Here is a 24,538-nt window from a genome sequence, read left to right on the forward strand (position 1 = left end):
CCAGTCCCCCATGGGGTTGGGGACCTGAGGGGGCCACCAGGGTTTGCTCTGTGAAAATCTCTCAGAGTGGCCGTGTCCTGTCCAGCTCCACTGGAAAATGCCAAACCCCCAAACCAAAAAACATTCCAGCAGCTGCCTCCACGCGCCCCCCTGTCCTTAGGAGCTGCGAGCTCACGGGATGTGGACTGATGTAAAAAGAACTTAGTTAACTCACATGCCTCCCAAGCTTTCTTAGCAGACGAGCCTCGACAGCACAGGAGGGGCCTCCTTTAAAAGTGGATCCCCTGGGATATTTACTGAGGGCTTGAATACGCCGAGTGCTGAACTCCAGGCAGACCTCAGAGATGGTGGGGGCTCAGTTCCAGACCACCACAATAAAGCAAATATCGCAATAAAGCAAGGCACACGAATCTTTTGGTTTCCCAGTGCATAGAAAAGTTATGTTTACACTATACTAGTCTATTAAGTGTGTGATAGCGTTATGCCTAAAAAAACCAATGTGTATACCTTCACTAAAAAATCTCTATTGCTAAAAACTGCTAACCATCATCTGCGCCTTCAGCAAGTCATAATTGTTTTGTTGGTGGAGGGTCTTGGAAAACATGCAATATCTGCGGAGCGCGATAAAGTGAAGCACAAGGAAGCAAGGTGTACCTGTAATTTATTAAGAAAATGACTCTACTCCTCATATTGACCTCATGAGCTAGACCTCACTGTTATTTCCCCATTTATGCAGGTAGCACTCGGAGTACAGACAGGTACTCAAGGCTTCACAGTACTGCTGGGATCTGACTCCCTCTCCTCTATTATGCCACAGCCCACACCCGCCATGGTCATGATGTATTGCCTCCTCTCAGGAAGGAAAAATCGAGAAGCAGCTGATGAGTGAAAAGGACAAGGGATCAGAAATGGGAAACCCTCACTCCAACCTCAGCCCTCCTTAACCTGCGGGGTGATCTGAGATGAGATGTTTAACCACTGGACCCAGTGTTGCTCGGTAAGGGAGCCACTGGCCACAGGTGGCTACTGCACACCTGAAATGTGGCTCATCTGAACCAAGCTGTGCTGGAAGTGTAAGATACACACCGGATTTCCAAGACTTAGCATGAAGAAGAAAACAGAAAAGATGGCATGAATATTTCACAGTGTAGGTAACATGTTAAAATGAGAATATTTTAGATATATTGGGTTAAATAAGATTTATTACTTAAATTTTACCTGCTTCTCTTTACCATTTTTTTCTGTGGCTACTAGGAAATTTAAAAGTACATGTGTGGCTGGCATTATATTATTACTGGACAGCCCTGATTAACCTCTTGGAGCCCGTTTCTCTGTCTACACAATGGATGCATAGCTACACTCCTAGCTCACATTGCTAGCATATTTCTTAAAGTATCCAGTACTACAAGAAAATAAGGTGACATTAGTATCAACTTTCCTTTGTCTGCTGAAGGTTGTGGGGTTTGGGGTTTTTTGGCTGAAGCCGCAAATCCACTGCTTGGAGGGGCAGAGAGTGTTTCAGACTTGGCGCTTCCTGGGAACTCAAACCCAAGACCCTGCACACAAAAACCAGCCTGGGTGAAAGGTGGGCAGGGGCGGAGGAGCTGCTCCAGAGCAGGTCGGATATCAGCCTGAGGGCATTTTGGATGCTTGAGGTTTTTGCTCTGGAGGGAGGCTGGCCTCTCCTCTAGCTGGGTCTATTTTCTGCTGTGTTCAGCAATAACAATAACAAGAATTCTGAGTGTGTGTGTGCCACTCACTTTACTGACATTATTTCCAGCTCTCACAAAGCTCCATTACTAGCCCTCTATTCAGATGGAGGAATTTGAAATTCAAAAAATGCTACATGCTCCGCTCAAGGGCATGCAGTTAGCAAGTGGACGAGCTGCGATTCAAACCAGGGCCTGCCACCAAAGCCTGTGTCTTTCAAACGTCTTTACACCACGCTGTGCCTGCAGATTGCCCACTCGCTGGGACCGTGGGGAGGTGGCAGAAAATGACTGGGATTTCTCTAGTGGCCTCTCCCCTGGGTTTTTGTCCAAGTCCAATAAAGAAGAGAGACTTCTGGAAGGAATCAGAGGGTACAAAGGATGGAGAGTCCCTCAGGAAGCAGCTGGGCCCGTGGCTCTCAACCTTGGCTCCACATCGGCATCACCTGGGAGCTTTGAAAAACAAAGATGCCTGGACCCCACCCCTGTCTAGGGGGTGGCCTGGGCACTTTGTTTTTTTTTCCTTTACAAACTCCCCGGGTGATGCCAATGTGCAGCCAGGGTTGAGAGCCCCTGCTCTAGGGTGGGGCCAGTCCGGTCAGCGTCCAAATGAGGAGACTGAGGCGCAGAGGAAACTAGCTGGGCTTCTGCTGCTAACTAGCTGCACGGGCTGAACTTCCTCTCTCCTCGCTGTGCAGTGACGAGGATGGACAGGCCAAGATTCATCCTTGTGGACCTTTCAAATCTAGGGCTATGGCAAAGGTGAAAACAATAAAGGGGGCTCTGGTTACCCTGAAAATTCCATTTTCTGGAGCAGTCCCATCGGACCTCAGCCTCTGCTCCATGTCATCCCTGGCAAGTCTTGTTTCCTCTCTGAACTGCAGGGCCGGCATGGCTCAAATGGGGAGAATTCCAGCTACACCTGAGGGCACTATCGTGAGGATTGGACACAGTAATGTCAGCTGGAACTGCTTTGCCAACTCAGGCCAAATGTTAGTTACTCATGTTGTTAGTATTATTCTCCAAGACTTCCGAGCAATGGGGGATTGCCTCTGAGGCATACGGTGGCGGGGGCGTGACTGCATGATGTGGTCTCGGCTAAACTGTATCTGTGGGCTAGGAAGGGCTCTAATGGTAGTGTTGGACCCTGTTTAGGATACAGGAGGTCAGGAGAAGCAGACAAACGTCTGACCTGCTGAAGCAGCACAGGGCTCCACTCTCGGTTCCACTCTCGGCTCACGCTCCATCGCCACGGCCACCTTCCATTTCCTCAAAGACGCCCACCTCTTCCTGCCTCTGAGCCTTCCCTGGGGCCCACGGCGTTAGGGGCTCCCTTTGGGAACCCTGGGTGTGCAGTGTCCATGAAGATGGCTGAGCTGCCAATAGCCCCCATTCTCAGATGGGAAGGGTGAGGCACAGAGAAACTGCAGGTCACTGGGGTTAACCTGTGGTTAGGCAGGTGTGGTAGACAGAATAATGCTCCCTCCAAGAAGTCAATGTCCTAATTCCTGGCACTTGTGAATATGTTGCCTGACACAGCAAAAGGGACTTTGCAGGTGTGATTAAGTTAAGGACCTTGAGATGGGAGATTATCCTGGTGCCCAGGGTAATCACAAGCGTCCTTATAAGTGAAAGGAGGCAGGAGAGTCAGAATCAGAGAAGATGTGACAATGGAAGCAGGAGACAAGGAGAGAGAGAGATGGGGGAAGGAGGGGAAAAGGGATAAGGAGGGAGAGAGAGTGAGAGGGAGGGAAAGGGAGGAAGAGAGAAAGGAAGAAGGAAGGGGAGGGGGAGGGGACGGAAAGGGAACTTAAGGATGCTACTTGCTGGCTTTGAAGATGGGGAAGGGGGCTGAGCCAAAGAATGTGAGCAGCTTCTAGAAGCAGGAAAAGGCAACACACCAGATTCTCCCTTGGAGCATCTAGAAGGAATGCCAACACTGTGATTTTAGCCCAGTAAGACTCCTTTCAGACTGCTGACCTCCAGAACTTGAAGAGAATAAATTTGTGTCAGTTTAATAAGCCAGTAAGTTTGTGGGAATTTATTACCACGGCGATAAAGAGGAAACTAATCCAGCAGGAAAGCCCGGCCTTTGGCCTTGTATCCAAAGATCTTTTCCACCCCCGGCAGGAGAGCTAGAGCGGCTCACACAACAGCTACAGTGATGGCGGGCCCAGATGCTTCCAGAGGCTGCAGAACCGAGAGGGCCTGGCTCTCTTTCCGGTGTACCCGAAAACTCGCTGTGCACCCCAGGGGGCCTCCCTGTCCTGGGGCCTCAGTCTCCTCATATTACCTTTGGGCTGCCTCCAGCCTTCCCTCTCTAGGGTGCTATGAGCCATCCGCAGCCCCCGACTTCCACTGTGGGACAAGCTGTTATTTCTCTGATGCTTCCAGGGGTATGAGAGGTGATGGGAAGACTGGCTCCAGAGGCAGATGGACCTGCATGTGCACTCAGCCTTCGCCACTTCAGAGCTGTGTGACCTGCACAAGTTGCTCAGCCTCTTGGAGGCTTGGTGTCCCCATTTCGAAAACACAGATAATTTTTACTACATACGGCTGTTGGGGGTTAAAGAGGATCAGGGTGAGATGTGCTCAGCACTGTGCCTGGCACTTAGAAAGTGTTCAATAAGTGGTGGTGATGATGACGACAACTGGGTGCCAGGCTTGAGGGAGAGAGTGTGAGTGACTCCACTCACCCCCAGCTGGCAATCCTGGCAAACCGTGCAGAGGGCGGCAAGGAAGAGTGACTCAGTGGTCCATGAGCTGAGGCTCTCTGACAAGCTGGGAGGGCCTCTGCTTCTGGTTGGGGACGTCTGCCTTGGCCCCTCTGCACTAGACTTTTGAAAGAGGTGGCGATCGATCCCGGGGTGTGTTTGTGTTGGGGAGGGGTCACTGGGTCAGCCACTGGGGCCAGCTTGGGTCACTCATACTTACTCAAATGGGTCGCTGGGGTCAGCTTTCTGCAGTTCTGGAGGGATCGGGATCCGCTTATAGTACATCTCCCAGTCAAAGGCACCCCGCATGGCATCCCCTGCCTGCGTCTCATACCGAAAGTCGTCGTGGTCAATGACGTCAATCATCGGGCACACAATGGTCTTGCGGTTCCGAGCAATGCGGTCTGAGGAAGCCAAGAGATGCCCGTTAGGGAGGTAAGATGGGGGAGCAGCTAAGTGCACAACCCTGTTCTGCAGCTTAACTTGCATTTTAAATGCATTCCGTGGGTGATTTCTCTCAACACCAGAGTTTTGAGAATTCGGGGGAGGAAGGGAGGACACAGGCTTTAAGTAAGATGGACCAGGGCCCCCATCCCAGTCCTGCCACCCACGACAGGGCCCTGGGCCAGCCACATAAATAGCATCTCCAAGCCTCAGCCTTCGCCTCTATGAAATGAGGAGAAGAACAGACTCTGCCTCATAGGTTGTTATGAGGACTGGATACAATGCTCGAAGGTGCTGCTCGGCACAGGTGCCTGTAATGATCAGCATCACTACGGAAAGGGAGATTAATTTCCTTCTGGGAGGGCGTTGTTCTCGCCCTGCCAGACTCCCCAATCCAAGTCCTGAACTTGGCTCATGATCCAAAGCAGCCAGGTACCCTAGCACTTGCTCCTCATGGCAGACTGTCTGCCCCTGACCGTTCCCTGGCACCTCCTGGCTGCAGTCAGTGAACAGATGGCCCACCTTGCAAGAGAATTCAGCTCACTTTTTCCAACAGTCAGAACTACGGAAGCCAGAATGGACTGTCTCAGGAAGTTGTGAGTTCCTCACGACTGGAGGTGTGCAAGCAGAGCCTGGAGGACCTCTGCCCTGCAGGAATGCCACAGGCTAGGGGATTCAGGACGGCAAATGGAGGCCTCGACCTGAGCAGCTTTACAGTCTCTATCAAGCCGGGGAGAAGCTGATTCTACAAAATCCACTCTCTGACCAAACTACCAACCAGAATTTTACCCTTTGCTCTGCCTTTTCTGTTCCTCCTGCCAAGAAGCCCTGACTGCAGCCAGGGGGTACCAGTGATCGGGGCAGATGATCTGCCATGAGGGGTAAGTGGGCCGTGCTGGGGAGCCTGGCTGCTTGGGCCAGGAGTCAAGTTTATGGCTTGGAATGCGGACCTGGTAGGGCCAGAGTAGGCTGGCAGTGGCTGAAGGCCCAAGCTTCATCAAGTTAGAGCACATTTTTCTTTCAGGAGAGAAAGCAGTATTTTTGCCTTTTCTGAACTGGAAGACACAAACCATAGGTGGGTCATGAAATTGATTGTGTGTGCACGGATGTGTGTTTGTAATGAACCAAAAAAGAATACTGAATATCTATGTGATTCCAGGGTGCATTCTAGGTGCTAAGGGAGAGTACTTTTAGGAATTGTGTTTCAGTCATACTGCATGGGTGTGCGTTTGTGTACTGGATTGAGATGTCCAATGTACTTCTAACTGTGGCACATGGTTAAAAGTTTGAGAAATGCTGCTTTTGGCAGTGTGTCCCCAAGTGTGGATCTGGGGCTACCAGTGCCAGATGCACCTGGAGTGTGTTTAACACTCCCCCCAACCCTACCCCGCCGACACCCTGGCCCCAGGCCCACTGCATCAGAATCTCTGGGGTGGAGATTGGCTCTGCCTTGTGGACAGGCTCCCTGGGGAGTCTAATGAAGCTTCAGAACCTTCTCCAGGGAAAAGATCTAGAGAGAGGCCTCCCTTCCTAATTATTCATGGCCTTGCCGGGGATTTCTCTTCTGGGGGGGGTTTGGATTGAGGGCACAGTGCTCTGCTGGATGCTAGCTGATGGTGGGGGGTATGAGGTCAAGGGGTAGCATCAGAGAGGCAGTGTTCCACCATGCTGTGCTCTCTTGGGGACAGAATGTCCAGGTTCAAATCCTGATTTTTGTCACCTACTGGTAGTACAAGCTTGGAAAACATTATCTGATGCCTCTGAGCCTTGGTTTTCTTGCTGACGAAACAGATGAAGACAGCACCTGTCTCATGGGGTCTCTGTGAAGACTGAGTGGGAAAATGGAGCCAAGACGCTTAGTACATGATCAGCACTCCACCAATAGTGTGGCCAGGATTGCCGAAAGAAGCTCAGAAGCAGGAGCTGGAAGGCTGAGCATCTCCCTCCTTCTCTTTACCCCTCAGTTTTCTCCCTGTAATATGTGGATGACAATCCCGGCCTGCCTGCGTTACCACATAATCATCACTTTCAAATGCAGATGTGGCCTAAAAAGCTAAGGGACTAACAGAGCCCTGATGATGATGATGAAGAAAATGATGATCACATCAGGGAAATGCAAATCAAAACTACACTAAGATACCACCTTACTCCTGTTAGAATGGCTATAATCACTAAGACTAAAAATAACAAATGTTGGAGAGGGTGTGGAGAGAAGGGAACCCTCATACACTGCTGGTGGGAATGCAAACTGGTGCAGCCACTGTGGAAAACAGTATGGAGATTCCTCAAAAAACTAAAAATAGACCTACCATATGACCCAGCCATCCCACTACTGGGTATCTACCCAAACAATATGAAATCAACAATCCAAAGTAACATATGTACCCCTATGTTCGTTGCAGTACAATTCACAATAGCCAAGACATGGAAACAACCCAAGTGCCCATCAACTGATGATTGGATAAAGAAGATGTGGTATATATACACAATGGAATACTACTCAGCCAGAAAAAAAGACAAATTCATCCCATTTGCAATAACATGGAAGGACCTAGAGGGAATTATGCTAAGCGAAATAAGCCAGTCTGAGAAAGACAAACACCAGAGGATTTCACTCATATGTGGAATATAAACAAACACATGGACAAAGAAAACAGTTCAGTGGTTACCAGGGGAAGAGGGGTTGGGGGTGGGCACAGGGGCTGAAGGGGAGCACTTCTGTGGTGACAGTCAAGAAATAACGTACAATTGAAATCTCACATTGATGTAAACTATTATGAACTCAATAAAAAGAAGAAAAGAAAATGATGATCACCAAGTGACTTTCCTTTGGGGAGGCTGAATCCTTCTCAGGCACAGAAATGCTACTCTCCAAAGAAGGGAGAGTGAACTCTGCATAGAGGTGTTGATGGTTTCAGAGACTAAAGCATGATGCGCTCTGTCAGCTGCTCATATTAGCAGGGACAGACTTTTAAATCTACACCACTGGTTCACATTTCTACTGCTAAAAGAACAAAGAAAAAGAGGGGGAATGTTTCTTCCATGTATGTCTGCAGATTATCAAAATTACCTTCATATATTTCCATAGAAACAGAGTTAAGGGCTATTTAGACTACAAGCTCAGCCTCGTGCCCCACCACTTTATTCTCTTTATGAGTCACTGAATGACCCAACAAATGGGCTGTTCCTTTACGACTACAAATTAGGTGACTGATGGTGAGGTTTTTCTTTTTTGTTCTCATTTAGTACAGAGAGGCAGAAGCAGATCTGTTGGTTTAATTAAATAAACAGTTTACCAGGAAATCTGAGTTACATCCTTTTCCTAACCCAGTGGAATCCTGGACCCTCAGGGTTAGAGGCATATAATCTAATACTAAAGTTCCATGCTGATCTGTGTTAGAAAACCATCTGCTGGATTATCCCATTTAACTGTGTGTGGTTTTGCTTTCTGTCCTCAGCCCTGAACGGTGGCCTAACCAGTGCTTCTCAAACTGTAGTCCCTGGACTGGCATGCCCTGGGAGCTGGTTAGGCATGCAGCTGGACCTCCTGAATCAGACACTGGGTTGGGGCCCAGCACTCTATGTCTTAACGTGTCTTACAAGTGATGCTGACGCACACTCATATTTGCCCTAAACTTCAGTCCTCTTTACTCCCTAAACTTTCTGCTGTGGAGAGTGTACCCATCCATTTTTGAGTTCACTTTTCTCTCTATATTGATAACTTCCCCAATCTGCCTCCATCCTTTGCCCTCTTGACTCCCATCTCAATGCGACATTTCCTCTTCAGTGTCCACCTGTCAGCACCAGCTCACCACCATCATCAAAGCTGAACTCCTCAGGATTCAGGCCTGATCCTTCAACCCGCTCTGAGACACCTCACTGCCCAGCATCTGATCCTCATGCCTCCCGTCTGTCCACAAGGCCACGGTGGACGACTCCAGAATCATGCTGCCCTCTGTCTACAGCCCTCCCCTGGTAGCTGTCAGAAACTCTTTCCTAAGCGGAAATGAATTCAGGGAGGCAGTGTGGAATTGTGAAAGAGCCTAGACTTTCGAGCCAGACAGATGGTGACTTTGGCACGCGTGCCCCAAGGGAACAAGTAAGATGTTCAGTATCTCTGAACCTGTTTCTTCTACTATAAAAAGGGGATACTTTCAACCTGGCATGGTTTTGTGAGGATTAGAGATAGTGCTTACAACCTTCCTGGCTCACAGCAGCAGAGCAGTGAATGGTAACTATTCTATGCTGATATGACGACAGTCCCCCCACAATTTGGTTCTTAACAGTAGACAGCCTGGCTTGCTTTCCAATAAAACTCGAAGTAATCTGGGGGAAGCAAGCATGTCACTAGATACTTATGTGCTCTCTGACTTAGGGCAAGTCCCTTCCCCTCTCTGAGTCTCAGCTTCCTTTTCTGTAAAAGGAAGGGACAGGACCAAGTGCACTTTTAAGGTCTCTTTGAGCACTCCTGAACTTCTAATCCCCCGTGGTCCCTGGCATTGTGCTGGGTGCACCTCAAGCAGACAAGGGAACCCTTGTGGATGAGTCCCTGCAGAAGGCTGGGGTCAGTGGCTGCGGGCTCATTCCAGGCCGCCTACCTCGCTCTGGGAATCTTCCTTACCAAGCAAGGGGGGGAGCCAGTTGACGTTGGCTTCACAGTGTGAGTCCAAGAACGTAATGACGTCCCCAGTTGCTGCTGAGGCCCCCAACATCCGGGTCCTTATCAGCCCTTCTCGTTTCTTGGTTCGGAGAATCCTCACGCTGGGGAAAAGGGCCATGTAATCTTCAAGTGGCTTCTTTAGGTGCTCTGTGCGGGAGACAGAAGAGGACAGGCGGACAGGTGGGTAAGAACAGCTGCTTAGTGATCATTCTTGTGACCCCCTTCCTTACATGTGCACTGCACTTTATGGTTTAGACACAGCTTTCTGGTACACTGCCTCATTGGACCTTTCAGATAGAGCCAGGAAGGCAGGGATCACCAGCAGCATGCTACAAATGGAAAAACTGAAGCTCAGAGAGACCCAGTGATAGTGCCAGACCTGGAACACAGAGAGATCTTCTGTATGAGGGTGTGGGCAGCTGTGGTTTATGCCTGGCTGGGACCCATTCCCTCATTTTCTGGCAACAATACTTTGAGTTTTGTTTGGGAAACAGCCCCTTCCCTTCTCCGTGTATCAGACTTGGGTGGGGCTGGCCCCATCCTCGGGGTTCCAAGGCGAAGGAGCATGTAGCTTGGGCCTGACCAATCAGGGCATTCCATTCCTTTGGCCATAGTGATTGGTTCAGAGATGGCCAGGTGACCTGAGTTGGTCCAAATAATGAGTCCTGAGAATTTTTTTCAGAACTACTGAAAAACAAGGCTCTTTCTTTTTCCTAGAGTTGCTAAGTTGGTTGCCCATAAGTCTGGAGTTGCTGATGACATCTTTGGCAAAATGAGGTGATGAGAGGCGGTGGGGGGATCTGCTGAGACTGAAGTCAACGTGTAAAAAGAGAGTCAAGAGACAGAGAGAGACATTATCCTGATGACATTTTGATTCCCCAGATGCCCGTGTGCCTGAAGCAGACAGACTCCTAGATAAGTTCTTGTTACACATGACAACAAATTCCTCTTTTTGCTTATTCTAATGTGGGTTGGGTTTTTGCCCTATGCCTGGAAAAGTTGTTCTGAATAAATCTCAAAGACAGTCTTTTTCTACTAATGCTAGCAGGCTTAATGCTGGTGTCTCTTTATTTTAATCAGGGTTGGGGCCCTCTATGAAAATTCTAGTATGGCTACAAAAAAAACCTATGATGAAATATTGAATGCTTTTCTCCTGTAATCAGGAGAAAGGTTGTATGTTCTCTTAGCACTTCTATTCAATATAGCACTAGAATTTCTAGCCAGTGCAATTGGTAATATAAAGAAATAAAATGCATAAAGACTGGAAAGAAAAAGGTAACAGTGTCTTTAACTGTAGATGACATGATTGTTTACACAGAAAATCCTGAGAAACATACAAAGAAACTAGACTAAGGTAAACTTAGCAAGATTTCAGGATACAGGTCAACATTTAAAAATCAACTAAATTTCTATACACTAACAAATAAAAAAGCAAGTGGAAAGTGCAATTAAAAATGGTAAAAATACCATTTACAATTTAACAAAAGAAGCAGTAATTTGAAAACTACCAAATACTGTTGAAAGAAATTAAAGACCAAAAAACATGGGAAAATAGCCCATGTTCATGGACTGGGTGACATAATATTGTTAAGATGGCAATACATCCTATATTGATTCAGAATGATCAAAATCGCAGGTGACTTTTTTATAAAAATTGACAATTGATAAGCTGATCCTAAAATTTATGGAAATGCAAGGGATCAAGGGACGCAGAATAGTTAAAATAATCTTTTGACTACTTACACATGAAAGTTCATAGCAACACTATTCACAATAGCCAAATGGGGGAAATAACCCAAATTTACATCATCTCATGCATGGATAATCAAATATGGAATATATCCATACAACAGAATATTACTCAACCATAAAAAGGAATAAAGTACTGACACATGCTACAATGTGGATAAACCTCGAAAACATTATACTGAGTAAAAGAAGCCAGACACAAAAGATCACATATTGTATCATTCCATTTGTATGAATTTTCAGAATACGTAAATCAATAGAGACAGAAAGGATTAGTGATTACCAGGGATTTGGGTGGAGGAGAAGGGGAAGTGACAACTTATTGGGTATGGAGTTTCCTTTTGGGGTAATAAAAATATTTTGAAACTAGACAGAGGTGATGGTTGCACAACAGTGTGAATGTACTAAATGCCAATGAATTGTACACTTTAACATGGTATTGTATATTTTAACATGGTTCATTTTACATTATGTGAATTTTACCTCAATAAAAAAAAATAGGTAAAGCATATGAACAGGCACTTCTCCTAAGAAGATATACAAATGGCTAATAAACACATGAAAAGATGTTTAACATCATTAGTCATCAGGGAAACATAAATCAAAACCACAATGAGATACTACTTCACATCCACGAGGATGGCTATAATGAAAAAGTCAGATAATAACAAGTGGTGACAAGGATGTAGAGAAATAAGAACGTTCATATATTGTTGGTGGGGATGTAGAATGGTGCTGCCCCTTTGGAAAACAGTCTGAAACAGGTCCTCGAACAGTTAAACACGGTTACCATGTAACCCAGCAATTCCAGTGTTAGGTATATACCCAACAGAAATGAAAACATATGTTCATGCAAAAACTTGTACAATAACGTTCATAGCAGCAATATTCATAAAAGCCCCAAATTGAAAACCATCCAAATGTCCATCAATTGATGAATATATACCAAAATGTAGTATATCCATACAATGTGATACTATTCAGCAACAAAAAAGGAACAGGCTATTGCAATAACATGGATGAGCCTTAAAAATAGAATACTGATGAAAGAAATCAGACTATAAGACTAGATATTATATGATTCTATTTATATGAAATTTCTAGAAAGGCAAAACTACAGAGACAGAAAGGAAATCACTGGAGCTGGGTTGGGAGTGGGGAATGATTGTAAACAGGCAAAAGGGAACTTTTTGGAGTGATGGAAATATTCTAAAACTGGATTATGGTAATAGTTTCACAACTATTAAAGCCACTGAAAAACACACTGAACTGCAGACTTAGAATAGGTGATTCTTATTCTATGTAAATCACACCTCAATAAGGCTATTAAATTCTAAAAAAAAAAAATCAGTTGTATGTATTTCTATACACTGGCAGAGAACAATTGGAAAATACAATAAAAATAGCATTTATAATAGCCTCATATAGATAAAGACTCAAATAAATGGAGAGATAAGTCAAATGTATAGATTGGAAGACTCCATATTGTTGAGTCAATTCTCAAATTGATCTATAGATTCAATGCAATCCCAATAAAATCACAGTGACTTTTTTTTTGAAATTGACAATTTGGTTCTAAGATTTATATGAAAATGCAAAGGACCTAGAACAGTCAAAACAATGCTGAAAAAGAATAAAGTTGGAGGACTCACACTGATTTCAAAACTTATTATTAAGCTGAAATAATCAAAACAGTGTGGTACTGGCAAAGAATAAACAAAAGGGGAGAGTGACGTCAGTAGCATGGCAGAGTGAGTTGTTTCCTTTGTCTCTCCCCTCTAAGTTTCAACTAAATGGACATCCATTAGCCAGCAGAGGACTCCCTTCACAGCACAACAGGAGGTCTGAGAGATCCAGGCAGCGTGCATCTGAAGGTGGGTGGACTGGATCCCCAGGAGGCAGTGGAACTAGGTGAGCACACCTGTAAGTACCCACGGGAGCACCCACTGTGCCACGGCAGCCCGGCCCATGGGTCTGGCTCCCCACCGAGTGGTGGGGCTCAGCCCCTGCAAAGGAGCCCCTACCAAGTGCAGCAGCTCAGTTGAACCACCCATGAGTGCACAGCTGGCCTGCACGTGAGAAAAGAGCCCTCCATTCTCATCTAGTGCAGTGGCTTGGCTGGTCCCCTGCTGAGCACAGCAGTCCTGCATAAGAGTGACCAACCAGTGGAGCACAGAGGCCCCTCCTGCACGTGAGTGTGTGACCTGCCAAGTGGATGTGGCCAGGGTGCAAATGTAGAGAAGCCCTACCAGCACAACTTCCAGCTCCTGCCCTGGCCCCACAGTGGTGGCAGGTGGATCTATGACCTGAGACTACCACCATGCACCAGCAAGGACCACTTCATCAAACACCAGGAAGAACTACAGTAACACTTCAGAGCAGAAGGAAAATCACAAGTCTCCAGAAACCCGTCCTGAAGTCACAGAAATTGAAAATCTATATGACAGAGAATTCAAAATAGTTATCATAAAGAAACTCAACAAGTTACAAGCAAACTCAGAAAGACTGTTTAATGAGCTCAGGAATAAAATTAATGAGCAGAAGGAATAAGTCACCAAAGAGACTGAAACTCTAAAAAAAAAAAAAACCCAAACAAATTTTGGATATGAAGAACACAATTAATGAGATAAAAAATAATCTAGAATCCATAAAAAATAGAGCTGACATTATGGAGGACAGAATTAGTGATTAAGAGGATAGAAATATAGAAATGGCTTCAAGTGTAGGAGGAAAGAGAACTACAATTTTTAAAAAATGAAGAAATTCTTCGAGAAATATCTGACTCAATTAGGAAAAGCAACATAAAGATTATAGGTATTCCAGAGGGAGAAGTGAGGGAGAAAGGAGCAGAGAGCTTGTTCAACAAAATAATAGCTGAGAACTTCCCAAAACTGGGGAAGAACCTGGATTTACAAGTAGATGAAGCCAATAGAACTCCTAATTACATCAATGCAAAAAGATCTTCTCCAAGGCAGCTAATAGTAAAACTGGCAAAAGTCAATGACAAAGAAAAAAGGGCAGCTAGGCAGAAGAAAATAACCTACAAAGGAACCCCTATCAGGCTTTCAGTGGATTTCTCAGCAGAAACCTTATAGGCCAGGAGAGAGTGGAATGATACATTCAAAATACTGAAAGACAAAAACTTTCAGCTAGGAATACTCTATCCAGAGAAACAATCCTTCAGATATGATAGAAAAATAAAAGCTTTCCTAGATAAACAAAAGCTGAGGGAGTTCATCTCCACTAGGCCTGCCTTGCAAGAAATGCTAAAAGGAGCCCGCCCATCTGAAACTAAAAAAACAAAGGTTTACAAAACCTTGAGCAAGAAGATAAACGGACAAATAGAATCAGAAAATTGCAGCTCTATATCAGAATAGGTTAGTAAACAATTGTAACTATAGAATAACCAGAAAACAAGAGATAAAATGCCAGTATTAAGCCCTCATATGTCAATAATCACTCTAAATGTAAATAGATTGAATTCTCCAATCAAAAGACAGAATGGCTGGATGGATTGAAAAACAAGACCCAACAATATGCTGCCTCCAGGAAACACATCTCAGCTCTAAAGACAAACATAAGCTCAGAGTGAAGGGATGGAAGATGATACTCCAAGCTAATGGCAAACAACAGAAAGCAGATGTTGCTATACTTATGTCAGAAAAAGCAGACTTCAAGATTAAAAACAGAATGAGAGACAAAGAGGGGCAGTATATAATGATAAAAGAGACACTCTACCAAGAGGACATAACACTTAGGAATATATATGCAACTAACACAGAAGCACCAAAGTATATAAAGCAACTGTTAACAGACCTAAAGGGAGAAATTGACAGCAACTCATTAAAGCAGGGGACCTCAACACCCCACTTATATCAATGGATAGATAAAGACGATGTGGTATATATACACAATGGAATACTACTCAGCCACAGAAAAGAGAAAATCGTCCCATTTGCAACAACAGGACGTACCTTGAGGATATTATGTTAAGCTAAATAAGCCAGACAGAGAAAGACAAACACCACATGATTTCACTCACAGGTGGAAGATAAACAAACACATGGACAAAGAGAACAGATTAGTGGTTACCAGAGGGCAAGGGAGTGAAGGGTGGGCAAAAGGGGTAAAGGGGCACATACGTATGGTGACAGATAAAAACTAGACTAGTGATGGGGAGCATGATGCAGTCTATACCGAAACTCATATATAATAATGTACACCTGAGTTATACAGTGTTCTAAACCAATATGACCTCAATAAAATTAAAAAAAAATTTTTAAAAAGAATAAACAAAATGGCTAATAGAACAGTGTAGAGAGGTAAGAAGTAGACCCACATATATATTGTTGGCTGCTTTTTGACAAAGGAACCAAAGCAATTCAATGAGGAAATAAAAGAATTTTCAACAATGTGTGCTACACAACTGGATTAACATATAATAAAAGATGAACCTCAACCCCTACCTCAGATCATACACAAAAAATAATTTTAGATGGATCATAGACTTAAACATAAAGGCTAAAGCTATAAAACTTCTTGAAGAAAACACAGAATATCTTCAGGAACCTGGGGTAGGAAAAGATTTCTTAGGACATAAAAAGCACTAATCCATAAAACAAAAAATTGATAAATTGGACTTGATTAAAATTAACAACTTGCTCTTTAAAAACTTGCTCATTAAAAGACACCGGTAAAAAAATGACAAGGCAGGTAATAGTCTGGGAGAAAATACTCACAATACACATATCTGACAAAGGACTCGTATCCAGAATACACAAAGAAGTCCAGCAAAGTCAATAATAAGAAGATAACTAATTTTAAAAATGGGCAAAAAACTTGAAAATACATTTTACAAAAGAATTGATATACAAATGGCCAATAAGCATATGAAAAGGTGTTATACAATTTAAAAGCATGCGATACCATTCACTACACATTCCCCAGAATGGCAAAAACTAAGAACAGGAACAGTATCAGGTAGTGGGGAAGACGTGAGCAGTTGGAACTCCCAATCACTGCTGGAAGGAATATAAAATGGTACAACCACTTTGAAAAGCTGTTTGATCGCTTCTTATAGAGTTAAACACGCAACTATTCTATGCCCAGGAATTCCACTCCTGGGTATTTACCCAAGAGAGATAAAAACATATACCCACAAAAAGAATGAGAATGTTTCATAGATTTATTCACAATAGCCCCAAACTAGAAACAACCTAAATGTCCATCAACAGATGAATGGATAAAAACATTGTGGTGGAGTCATGCAAGAGATTGCTCCTCAGCCATAAAACGAACAAACTACTGGGACATCCAACCACATGGATGAATTTCAAAATTACTAGGTTGAACCAAAGAAGCTAGACACGAAAAAGAATATAGTGTATGATTCATTTGAAGTTTATCAACAGCCAAAATAAGCCATGATGACAGAATTATGAACAGAGTTTGTCCTTGGAGCGTGGGGACTGACTAGAAGGGAGAAGGAGGGAACTTTCCGGGATGAGGTGATTGCTGTATCTTGACTGGGGTGTTGGCTTCCCAGGTGTATACATTTGTTAAACCTCATGCAATTGTACGCTTAAGATATCTGTGCATTTTTTCACTGTTTTTAACTTTTACCTCAATTAAAAAAAATACTGGTCAGAACACACATTCTCTCTCTCAGCTGGCAAAGTTGGAGCAAAGTGGAAGTGTCACTGTTTGAGAATCAGGAGAACTGGGCTGAGCTCCTATCTCTGGCACAGTGGGCCCATCATTGACTTCCTCTGGGCCTTGGCGCTGTCTCCGAATCAGGGTTTGGACTAGAAGGTTTCCAAGGGCTCTGGGCCCAGGCCTTGCAGAAGCTCAGGTAGCATGTGACCCGAGCTGCTGGGCTCTCTGCCTAGGGATGATCACTTTCCCTAACCCAAGCCCCAAACCCTGCTCTGAATTCACTCCATCAGTGGTCAGAGCTGAAAGGGCCCCCCTAAATCAGCGGGTGTATCTGAATCACCTGGTGAGCTGGCTGTAACTACAGCTGCCTGAGCATCATCCCAGGCAACTGGGATCTGGTAGGCCTGCGGCAGCATCCAGCATCTTTCGTCTGTCTTGACCCACAGGTGATTCTGATGCCCAGCCAGGCCTAGAAACCACTGAAGTAGTTCAGTCAATTCATCTTACAGACAGAAAGCTGAGCTCTAGAGAAGGGAAGGGCCCACCTCTGGCACATAGTTAATAGCAGAGCTGTGTTTCAAGCTAAGGTCCCCTGGCTGCTTGGTCCAGAACCTAGTGAACCTTTTATTTTTCGAACCCTGTATGGAAACGAACCACTTTCACGGGTAAGGCAGATGATGATTTGATCCACATATTTTATCTCCCTTGGTTCATAAAATCATAATCGGCATTATGGTTCTCCCCATTTGAGAGACGAGAAAACTGATGCTCAGAGAAGCTAAGAAACTTGCCTGAGGTGGTTCAGCCAGTGAATTGCTGGGTTTTCTGTGGAAGCATGATGCTTTCCCCCTTCTAGGAAGGTTTCCCCAACCTCTCACAATCAGATACTACTGGCATGAGTTTTGCCACTTCCACCTGCCCTACTACAATTTACTTGGGTTTTTTTTTAATCAACTAACTTTCCTAAATTAAAATTTTTTACTTAATTTATTTTAAAAGGAAATGTTAAACACTTAACCATAAATGGAAAATCAGTACCATTTGTGATAAAGAATAAACAAAAAACCCAAACAAATAAAAATGTAACAATGTTACTAGATTTGAGCCAGATCCTCCTGCCTCCCCAAGACTAGGAGTTTACCGTTTGTTCTCTCTTTGTCAAGAAGACAGAGATGGGCAACCAACCGAGACGCTCCGTCTGAGGTAATCAGAAGAAACGAAAGAGAGTTGAAAAGAGAAAATGTTCTCTCCACATGATTGTGTTACTTAATGCACAGTCTCTGAAGCACCTGAGGCCATCTTAGGTACCACTGAAAATCACTTCTGTTCTGGCACACTTAGGGAAACACTCCTCCAGTCACTTGATTTAAGTCTCCAGAAACTTCTGTGAGATGAAGTGTGTTTCGTGTTGTGTTGCCTGGCACCTTGTAGGTCGGAGCAATTAAAAGATATACAGAGAAAAGATTATCTACACATACACATCCCGAGGCCGGAAGGCTGAAAAATACTCCAGGTCGCCTTCTTGCTCGCTCGCAAAGATTAATACGGCTTCTCCTGCCCTTTCCCACTTCTCTTTGGAACAGTGACTCTGTAGAAAGCAGAAATCAATTTCCCCTAATTGAGGGACTAAATCTTTCCAAAAGGGACTTTCTTGGGCAGTGAGACAAGATAGCAAGAGGCATGATCACATTCCAGATACGCTGCTGTTTGGGCAGGAACACTATCTCAAAAGAAAGAAAAAAAATCCATAGTCATTGTGACCAGCGCTTCTTCCAGGCTAGGTTCAACTGGTAGGTCATTAAAACAAGGATGAGATAATCTCCTGTACTCCACACCACTACTCCCATCAGAGGGTGAAATATCACCCGGTCCGGCTCTAATCATTGAGGGCCCCGCGCGGGCAGAGCCCCATCGCTAAATCACCCCGAACGCAGATGGCCGCAGTCATTACAGAGCGACCAATTAAGGCCTTTCGACAGCTTGTGGTGAAGTCGGAGCATTTATTTAGGGGCAATTATGCTCCTCCTGTCCTTATTAGAAAGCGCATTTACACAAAATCAGGGCCGTTGCCTTATTTCACCACACTGTCTTCTCGGATGAGGACATGCCATAAAGTCATAGAATTTTAGAGCTGGAAGGGACTTTAGAAGATGACGATGGTTATGATGATGACAATTATCGGGAACAACTACCAAGCCCTGCTCACACAGGGAGCTCCCTACTTCATATATATAACCTCTGACATCTACAACAACATGACAAAGGGGTATCATGGCCCCATTTTATAGAAGATGATACCACGAGGCTCAGAGTGAGTGATGTAACCTGCCCAAGGAACACAGTTTACAAATGATGACGCCAAGGATGTTAGAAAAACCCCGCCTGATGGTAAAAGAGCAGGCTCTTCCTATTGCACCAAACCCCGTCTCTGCCTCACTTCAGTCAGTCCCTTCATTCTACCCAGGAATGGGGAACACCAGCGAAGTTAAATGTCTTGCCCAGAATCATATAGTGAGTCTGTGACACAGCATTTTTCCACCCTGGGATTTCCCCTAGCTTCACAAGCTCTAGGGCAAGGATGGCAAACAGGCTTCATTGAAGTGCCTACGCTCAGGGCTTTGTGATGGATACCTAAAGCTGTGTTAAGAAAGACTCTGAGGCTCTGTCTTGGCTCAGCATGAAAGTGCTGGGGCTGAGAAGAGATGTCCGCCCTGAAGCAGCAGGGAGGCAGCAGCCCTAACGGCACGTACTCATCATTTCTATTCCAGGGGCTGCTCTGACTGTAAAGCAATACAGAATTGCTTATGTCCTTATTACCCCAAATTTAATGAGTCAGAGCCATCCAACAAGGGCTGAGGCGGCTTCTGAAGTGGGGCCCCATCCGTGTAAGGCTTTAAGCAGGTGCTGGAGGAGCTCGTATCAGCGGGATTCTGTGTGCCTGGCCCACACCCCCTCAGCATTTGTTCTCCCCACCTCTGCCTGGGGCTCTCTGTGCCCATGTGGAGGACCTCAACTAAGGACTGCGGTGTGGGTGGGTAACTGCCCCAGCTCCCTCAGCCCCCAGGTGGAATAACCCTGAGCACATGCTCTGTGCTGGCTCCCAGTGGGATCGCGCACCGTTGCCTGAGGATCACAGGCACCCCTACTAGCTGCCTCCCCTCCCGCTCTCACTTCCCCACTCTCTTGCTGGGGTTTCCTAAAATCTCCTCCCCAGTTAACTACTTGTACTCAAATCCTGTCTTAGGATCTGCTTCAGGAAATGCAAATTAAGACATATTCCAAGGAGCGGGTGTGACTTAGAGGGTCTGGCAAACAGACTGTGTGATTCTCTGAAGCTGACCAGCTCAGCAACACATTGTTCTTTGGGGGCTGGTTTCTATAAACAACGGTTACCACGTGTGTAGTACTCACCCATCCATCCCCGGCACTAACCCAAAGACTTCACACACATTTACTCATCTAATCTTCACGAACACTCCATGACTCGGGTCATGATTAGTGTCCCAGTTTTACTGATGAGGAAACTGGGGCACAGAGAGGTTCAGTAACTTTCCTCAGGTCCACAGTTAGTCGGTGGCAGATCCTGAACTTAACTCCAGGCAGTCTGCCTCCAGAGTCTGTAGTCTTTGCTAAACCTTTTTTTAAAATTAAGAATCACTTCAAACATGTTTAAAAAGTAGAATAAGGAACTCCCCCCCCACCATCAACCCATCACTCAGCTTTGGGAATTGTCCACTCCTGGTCCCTCTTGTTTCATCCCTGCCCCTCCCCACTGGATGACACTGGAGCTAATGGAGCCTGTGCTCACAACCATCATGCTGTTTCAGGAGAAAAGCCAGGACATGAACGTGCAAGGATATTACAACTTCCACTGGAGCAGCACGTGTCTCTCTCCCAAGAACTCTCCCAGCGAGTTACCTTCATGTTGGACACACAGTATCCTCTCAGGAAATACTTGTTGATTATCTCACTGGACTCCACTGAAAGCCACTACAAGGAGGCTGGGGCAGGTAGCATCAATTCTGGTGGCACCGGAGAGAAAACTGAGGCCCAGGGAAGGGAAGGCCTTGCATCAAGTGTCAGCTGGTGAGGTCTGAGCAAGGACCAGAACTCAGGGCCTGTGCTTCCCAGGGTCCTGTATATGCCTTGCTGAAGAGACACACACACACACAGACACACACACACACAGACACACACACAGAGGCTCCCCTGGGAGCCCCTGCAGCCCTCTTGGTTCCACTGTTGAAATGGAGCCTCTCCTTCCTGTCTGGTCTCAAGGTCTCTGAGGATAACTCTACCTGGCGGATTCTGGCAAGGAGGCGTTGTGCTCAGAGGAGATGTTGTAGGTTGAACTGTGTCCCCCAAAAAGATATGTTGAAGTCCTAACCTCTAATACCTGAGAATGTGACCTTACTTGGAAATAGGGTCTTCACAGAGGTAATCAAATTAAGACGAGGTCATGCTGATTTAGGGTCGGCCATAATCCAATGACTGGTATCCTTTAAAAGAGGGAAATTTGGACACACAAAGAGAAGGCCATGTGATCATGGAGGCAGTTTCTACACTCCAAGAAACACCCAGGATGGCCAGCAACACGAGCAGCTGGAAGAGGCAAGGCAGGACCCTCCCCTCGTGCCTGCAGGGGGCACGGCCCTGCTGATGCCTTGGTTTCGGACCTCCAGCCTCCAGAACTGAGAGAGAATACACTTCCGTCATTTTAAGCCACCTAGTTTCTGGTACCTTGTTACGGCAGCCCTAGGCCACTAAGACAGAAGGTTAAGGTTCTCACACCTTGGCATCGCAACAGTGACAGACAGCAAGAGCGTGGCCCCAGTCCAGGCCCTTGTTGTCCCTTGTCTGGACTACTGCAGTCTATGGCCAACTGCACCAGCCACGGCTGCTGTCCCTGCTTCCGCTCTGTCCCTCTTCAGTCTAGTCTGCATGTAGCAGTTCAGGTGGGCTCCAAAAAGAGAAGCATATTGCATCTTGTCACCCTTCCACTTTCTTGCTTAAAACTCTTCAATGGTTTCCCATGGCTCTTGGAAGAAGGTCCAAAATCCTTGCCAGGGATGACAAGGCTGTGTGCGCACGGTCGGGCCCGCCCACTCTCCAGCCTCATCATGCCCCTCTCTTCCTTACTGCCTGCCCCCACTGATGCCATCTTTTTTCAGATGTCCAAAGGCCCCATGATGACCCCTTCTGCCTCAGGGTCTCAGTCCAAGCCAGTCCTTCTGCCTGGCTTGACAAGATCCCAACCCCCTCCGCACATTCCCCTTAGTTAATTCCTGCTCATCCTTCGGATCCTGGCTCAGACTTCAACTCCTCACTAAAGCCTTTCCTGACCTGAGACCAGAGCAGTTCCCTAGGGCAGACTGTCACAGAGCCCTGGAACTTGTCCTTCGCGCCACTCAGCTCAGCTTGTCGTTCCACATTCGTGGAATTACTTACTCTGTCTCCCTCAACTCTATACGCTCCAGGAGGGCGAGCTCTGTGAACGCTCTGCTCACCAGCTGTCCCTCGTGCCTCGTGCAGAGCCGGAGGCGTCTGCAAATCCCTGCTGAATTCACATGCCTTCCTCCTCCATCGTTTCATTTGATTTGATTTGATTTGATTTCCCTGTGAAGGAAGCAGGTCACGGTTCATCATCCTCATTTCAAGATGAGAGAAGTCAAGTTCAGAAGATGTTGTTTCTGGTCCAAGGTTACTCAGCCAGCAAGGTAAGTGGTGAAGACTGGACTCAAATCTGGTTCAGTTTGTTCAGGAATCTTTGCTCTAGTGCTGCGTGTCATCAAATTAATGCCCAAGTAGAAAGCAGAGTTTCAATCTCTGGTGCCATCGAGCCTTGCAGAGACATTGCTGAGGAGCATCAGAAACAAAGGAGCTGTGTGTGTCCCACGCTCTGGCAGGACACGGAGGGTGTGGGAGAGGGTGCCATGGACAGGCCTGCAAGGGAAGAGGAGGAGAAGAGGAGAAGGGAAGGAAGGAGCAAGTCACAGACCAGACAAATCAGCACCGTCCCTGTGTCACTGTGTGTGCTCTGGCCTCCGGGCGTGTTAATAATGCAGACGCCGTGGCGGGAGAGGCTGCCCTCTGCACACTCGGGCTGGCTTCTGGGAGCTGGAGGTGTTCTGGGTTTTGTCATGTCTCGGCTCCACTGGGCTTGTGGCTATTAAAGTGTCATAGCTCATCTGTTTCCAGAATTGATTTATTCACTTATAAGTCTTAGTGTATTCGAAGGCACTGCCAATCCCTTTGGAGGAGGGGAGGGCTCATGGTACTCAAAAGCGTCACCTTTTGTCCTGTTTTGATACTTGGGTGATGCTAGCCAAAGGAAAATCGTTAAGATGAGGTGGCCCTTCATCTTTATTATCACTGTCATTGTCATGATTTCTGTGTGCTTAGGTCCAGCATAAGTGCTGTTACTTATACACATTGTCTTATTTCATTCCCACAACAACTCTATTAGGTAGGCACCACTACTATCTTAGACGAGGGGAAACTGAGGCTCAGAAAAGTTCTATGCTAACCTATGCTCAGACAGCTAGTCGGTGACAGCCAGGAGTCACAGCAGGTGTTTCTGATCCCAAAGCTGGCATTATTAACCCTGAAACTACACGACCCCTCGACGCCTCTGGTTTCTCCAATCTGCCTGGTGGGTGCCAGGTTCTAATCGCACAACTCCAACCGTATCTCCCAAGCTCTGGGACACCCAGGGCTTTCACTTGCTTGAAAAACTCACAGATAGGCAAATATAAATAGCAGGAGAATTAAAAAGAGAGGTTGGGAAGGAAAGCTATGACTGTACCAGGATGAGTTTTGGCAGGTGAAATGCACAGGTATTTAAGCATCATTTACTATTTGGAAAAGGAAAACAGACTAGCCCTCAAGGAGAGACTTCCTTTTCTGGCCCCATGTCCCAGGAAGGAATTTCAGAGAGGGGCAGAGCTGAAAGGGGCCTCAGAGTTCAGCTAGAAGACCTTTTTCATTCTCCTTTGACATGAGTCCTCTCATAAGACAATCTAAGGCCTAACAGACATTTCTGATGTGTGGTTTTGAAAAACCAGCCATTTCTTTTTCCCCTTCCTTCTCATTTTCTTCTTCTTCTTCTTCTTTTTTTTTTTTGGCTGAGGAAGATTCACCTTGAGCTAACATCTGTGTCAATCTTCCTCTATTTTGTATGTAGGCCTCCAGCATAGCATGGCCGCTAATAGAGCAGTGTGGGTCCGCACCCAGGAACTGAACCTGGGCCACCAAAGCAGGATGCGCCAAACTTAACCACTAGGCCACCAGGGCTGGTCCTGCTCTTCTTCTTGATAATAGCTTTATTGAGATATAATTCACATACCATACAATTCACCCATTTAAAGCACACAATTTAACGTCAACCAGCCATTTCTTGCATTGCTGAAAGCAGAAAAACAGCTGTACCTTAGCAAAGGCATTTCTACTGGTGAGAATTCAGTTCAGTTCAATCAAGAAAGCATTTGCTGCGCTCCTGCTGTGTGTCAGGAACTATGCCTGCACATTCCTTTCTGTTGATCTAAAATGGTGGTTTTCAAAGTGTGGTCCCCAGGCCAGTTGCATCAACATCTTCTGGATACTTATTA

General features: G+C 45.8%; 1 protein-coding gene and 1 long non-coding RNA gene across 3 annotated transcripts in view; one reads left to right on the forward strand and one right to left on the reverse strand.

Moving 5' to 3' along the window:
- The window catches only part of LOC123288994 (uncharacterized), a 48,727-nt gene extending 38,115 nt beyond the window's left edge, over positions 1-10,612 (forward strand). Inside the window, exon 4 of one of the 2 annotated variants that reach the window (XR_011505751.1) lies at positions 10,245-10,612. This is a non-coding gene — a long non-coding RNA (uncharacterized lncRNA). Of the gene's footprint in view, positions 1-736; positions 4,630-10,244 lie in introns of those variants that run through there. The other variant, XR_006532670.2, reaches the window with a different exon arrangement.
- GALNT10 (polypeptide N-acetylgalactosaminyltransferase 10) overlaps positions 1-24,538 on the reverse strand; it is a 216,567-nt gene that overhangs the window by 31,131 nt on the left and 160,898 nt on the right. The window contains exons 5-6 of the mRNA XM_014846938.3: positions 9,489-9,674; positions 4,644-4,827 (exon numbers count right to left, since the gene is read on the reverse strand). Coding sequence (XP_014702424.2) covers positions 4,644-4,827; positions 9,489-9,674 — 370 coding nt within the window. The remainder of the gene's footprint in view (positions 1-4,643; positions 4,828-9,488; positions 9,675-24,538) is intronic.

This window comes from Equus asinus, chromosome 9 (assembly GCF_041296235.1).
Source record: "Equus asinus isolate D_3611 breed Donkey chromosome 9, EquAss-T2T_v2, whole genome shotgun sequence".
Lineage (NCBI taxonomy): Eukaryota > Metazoa > Chordata > Mammalia > Perissodactyla > Equidae > Equus > Equus asinus.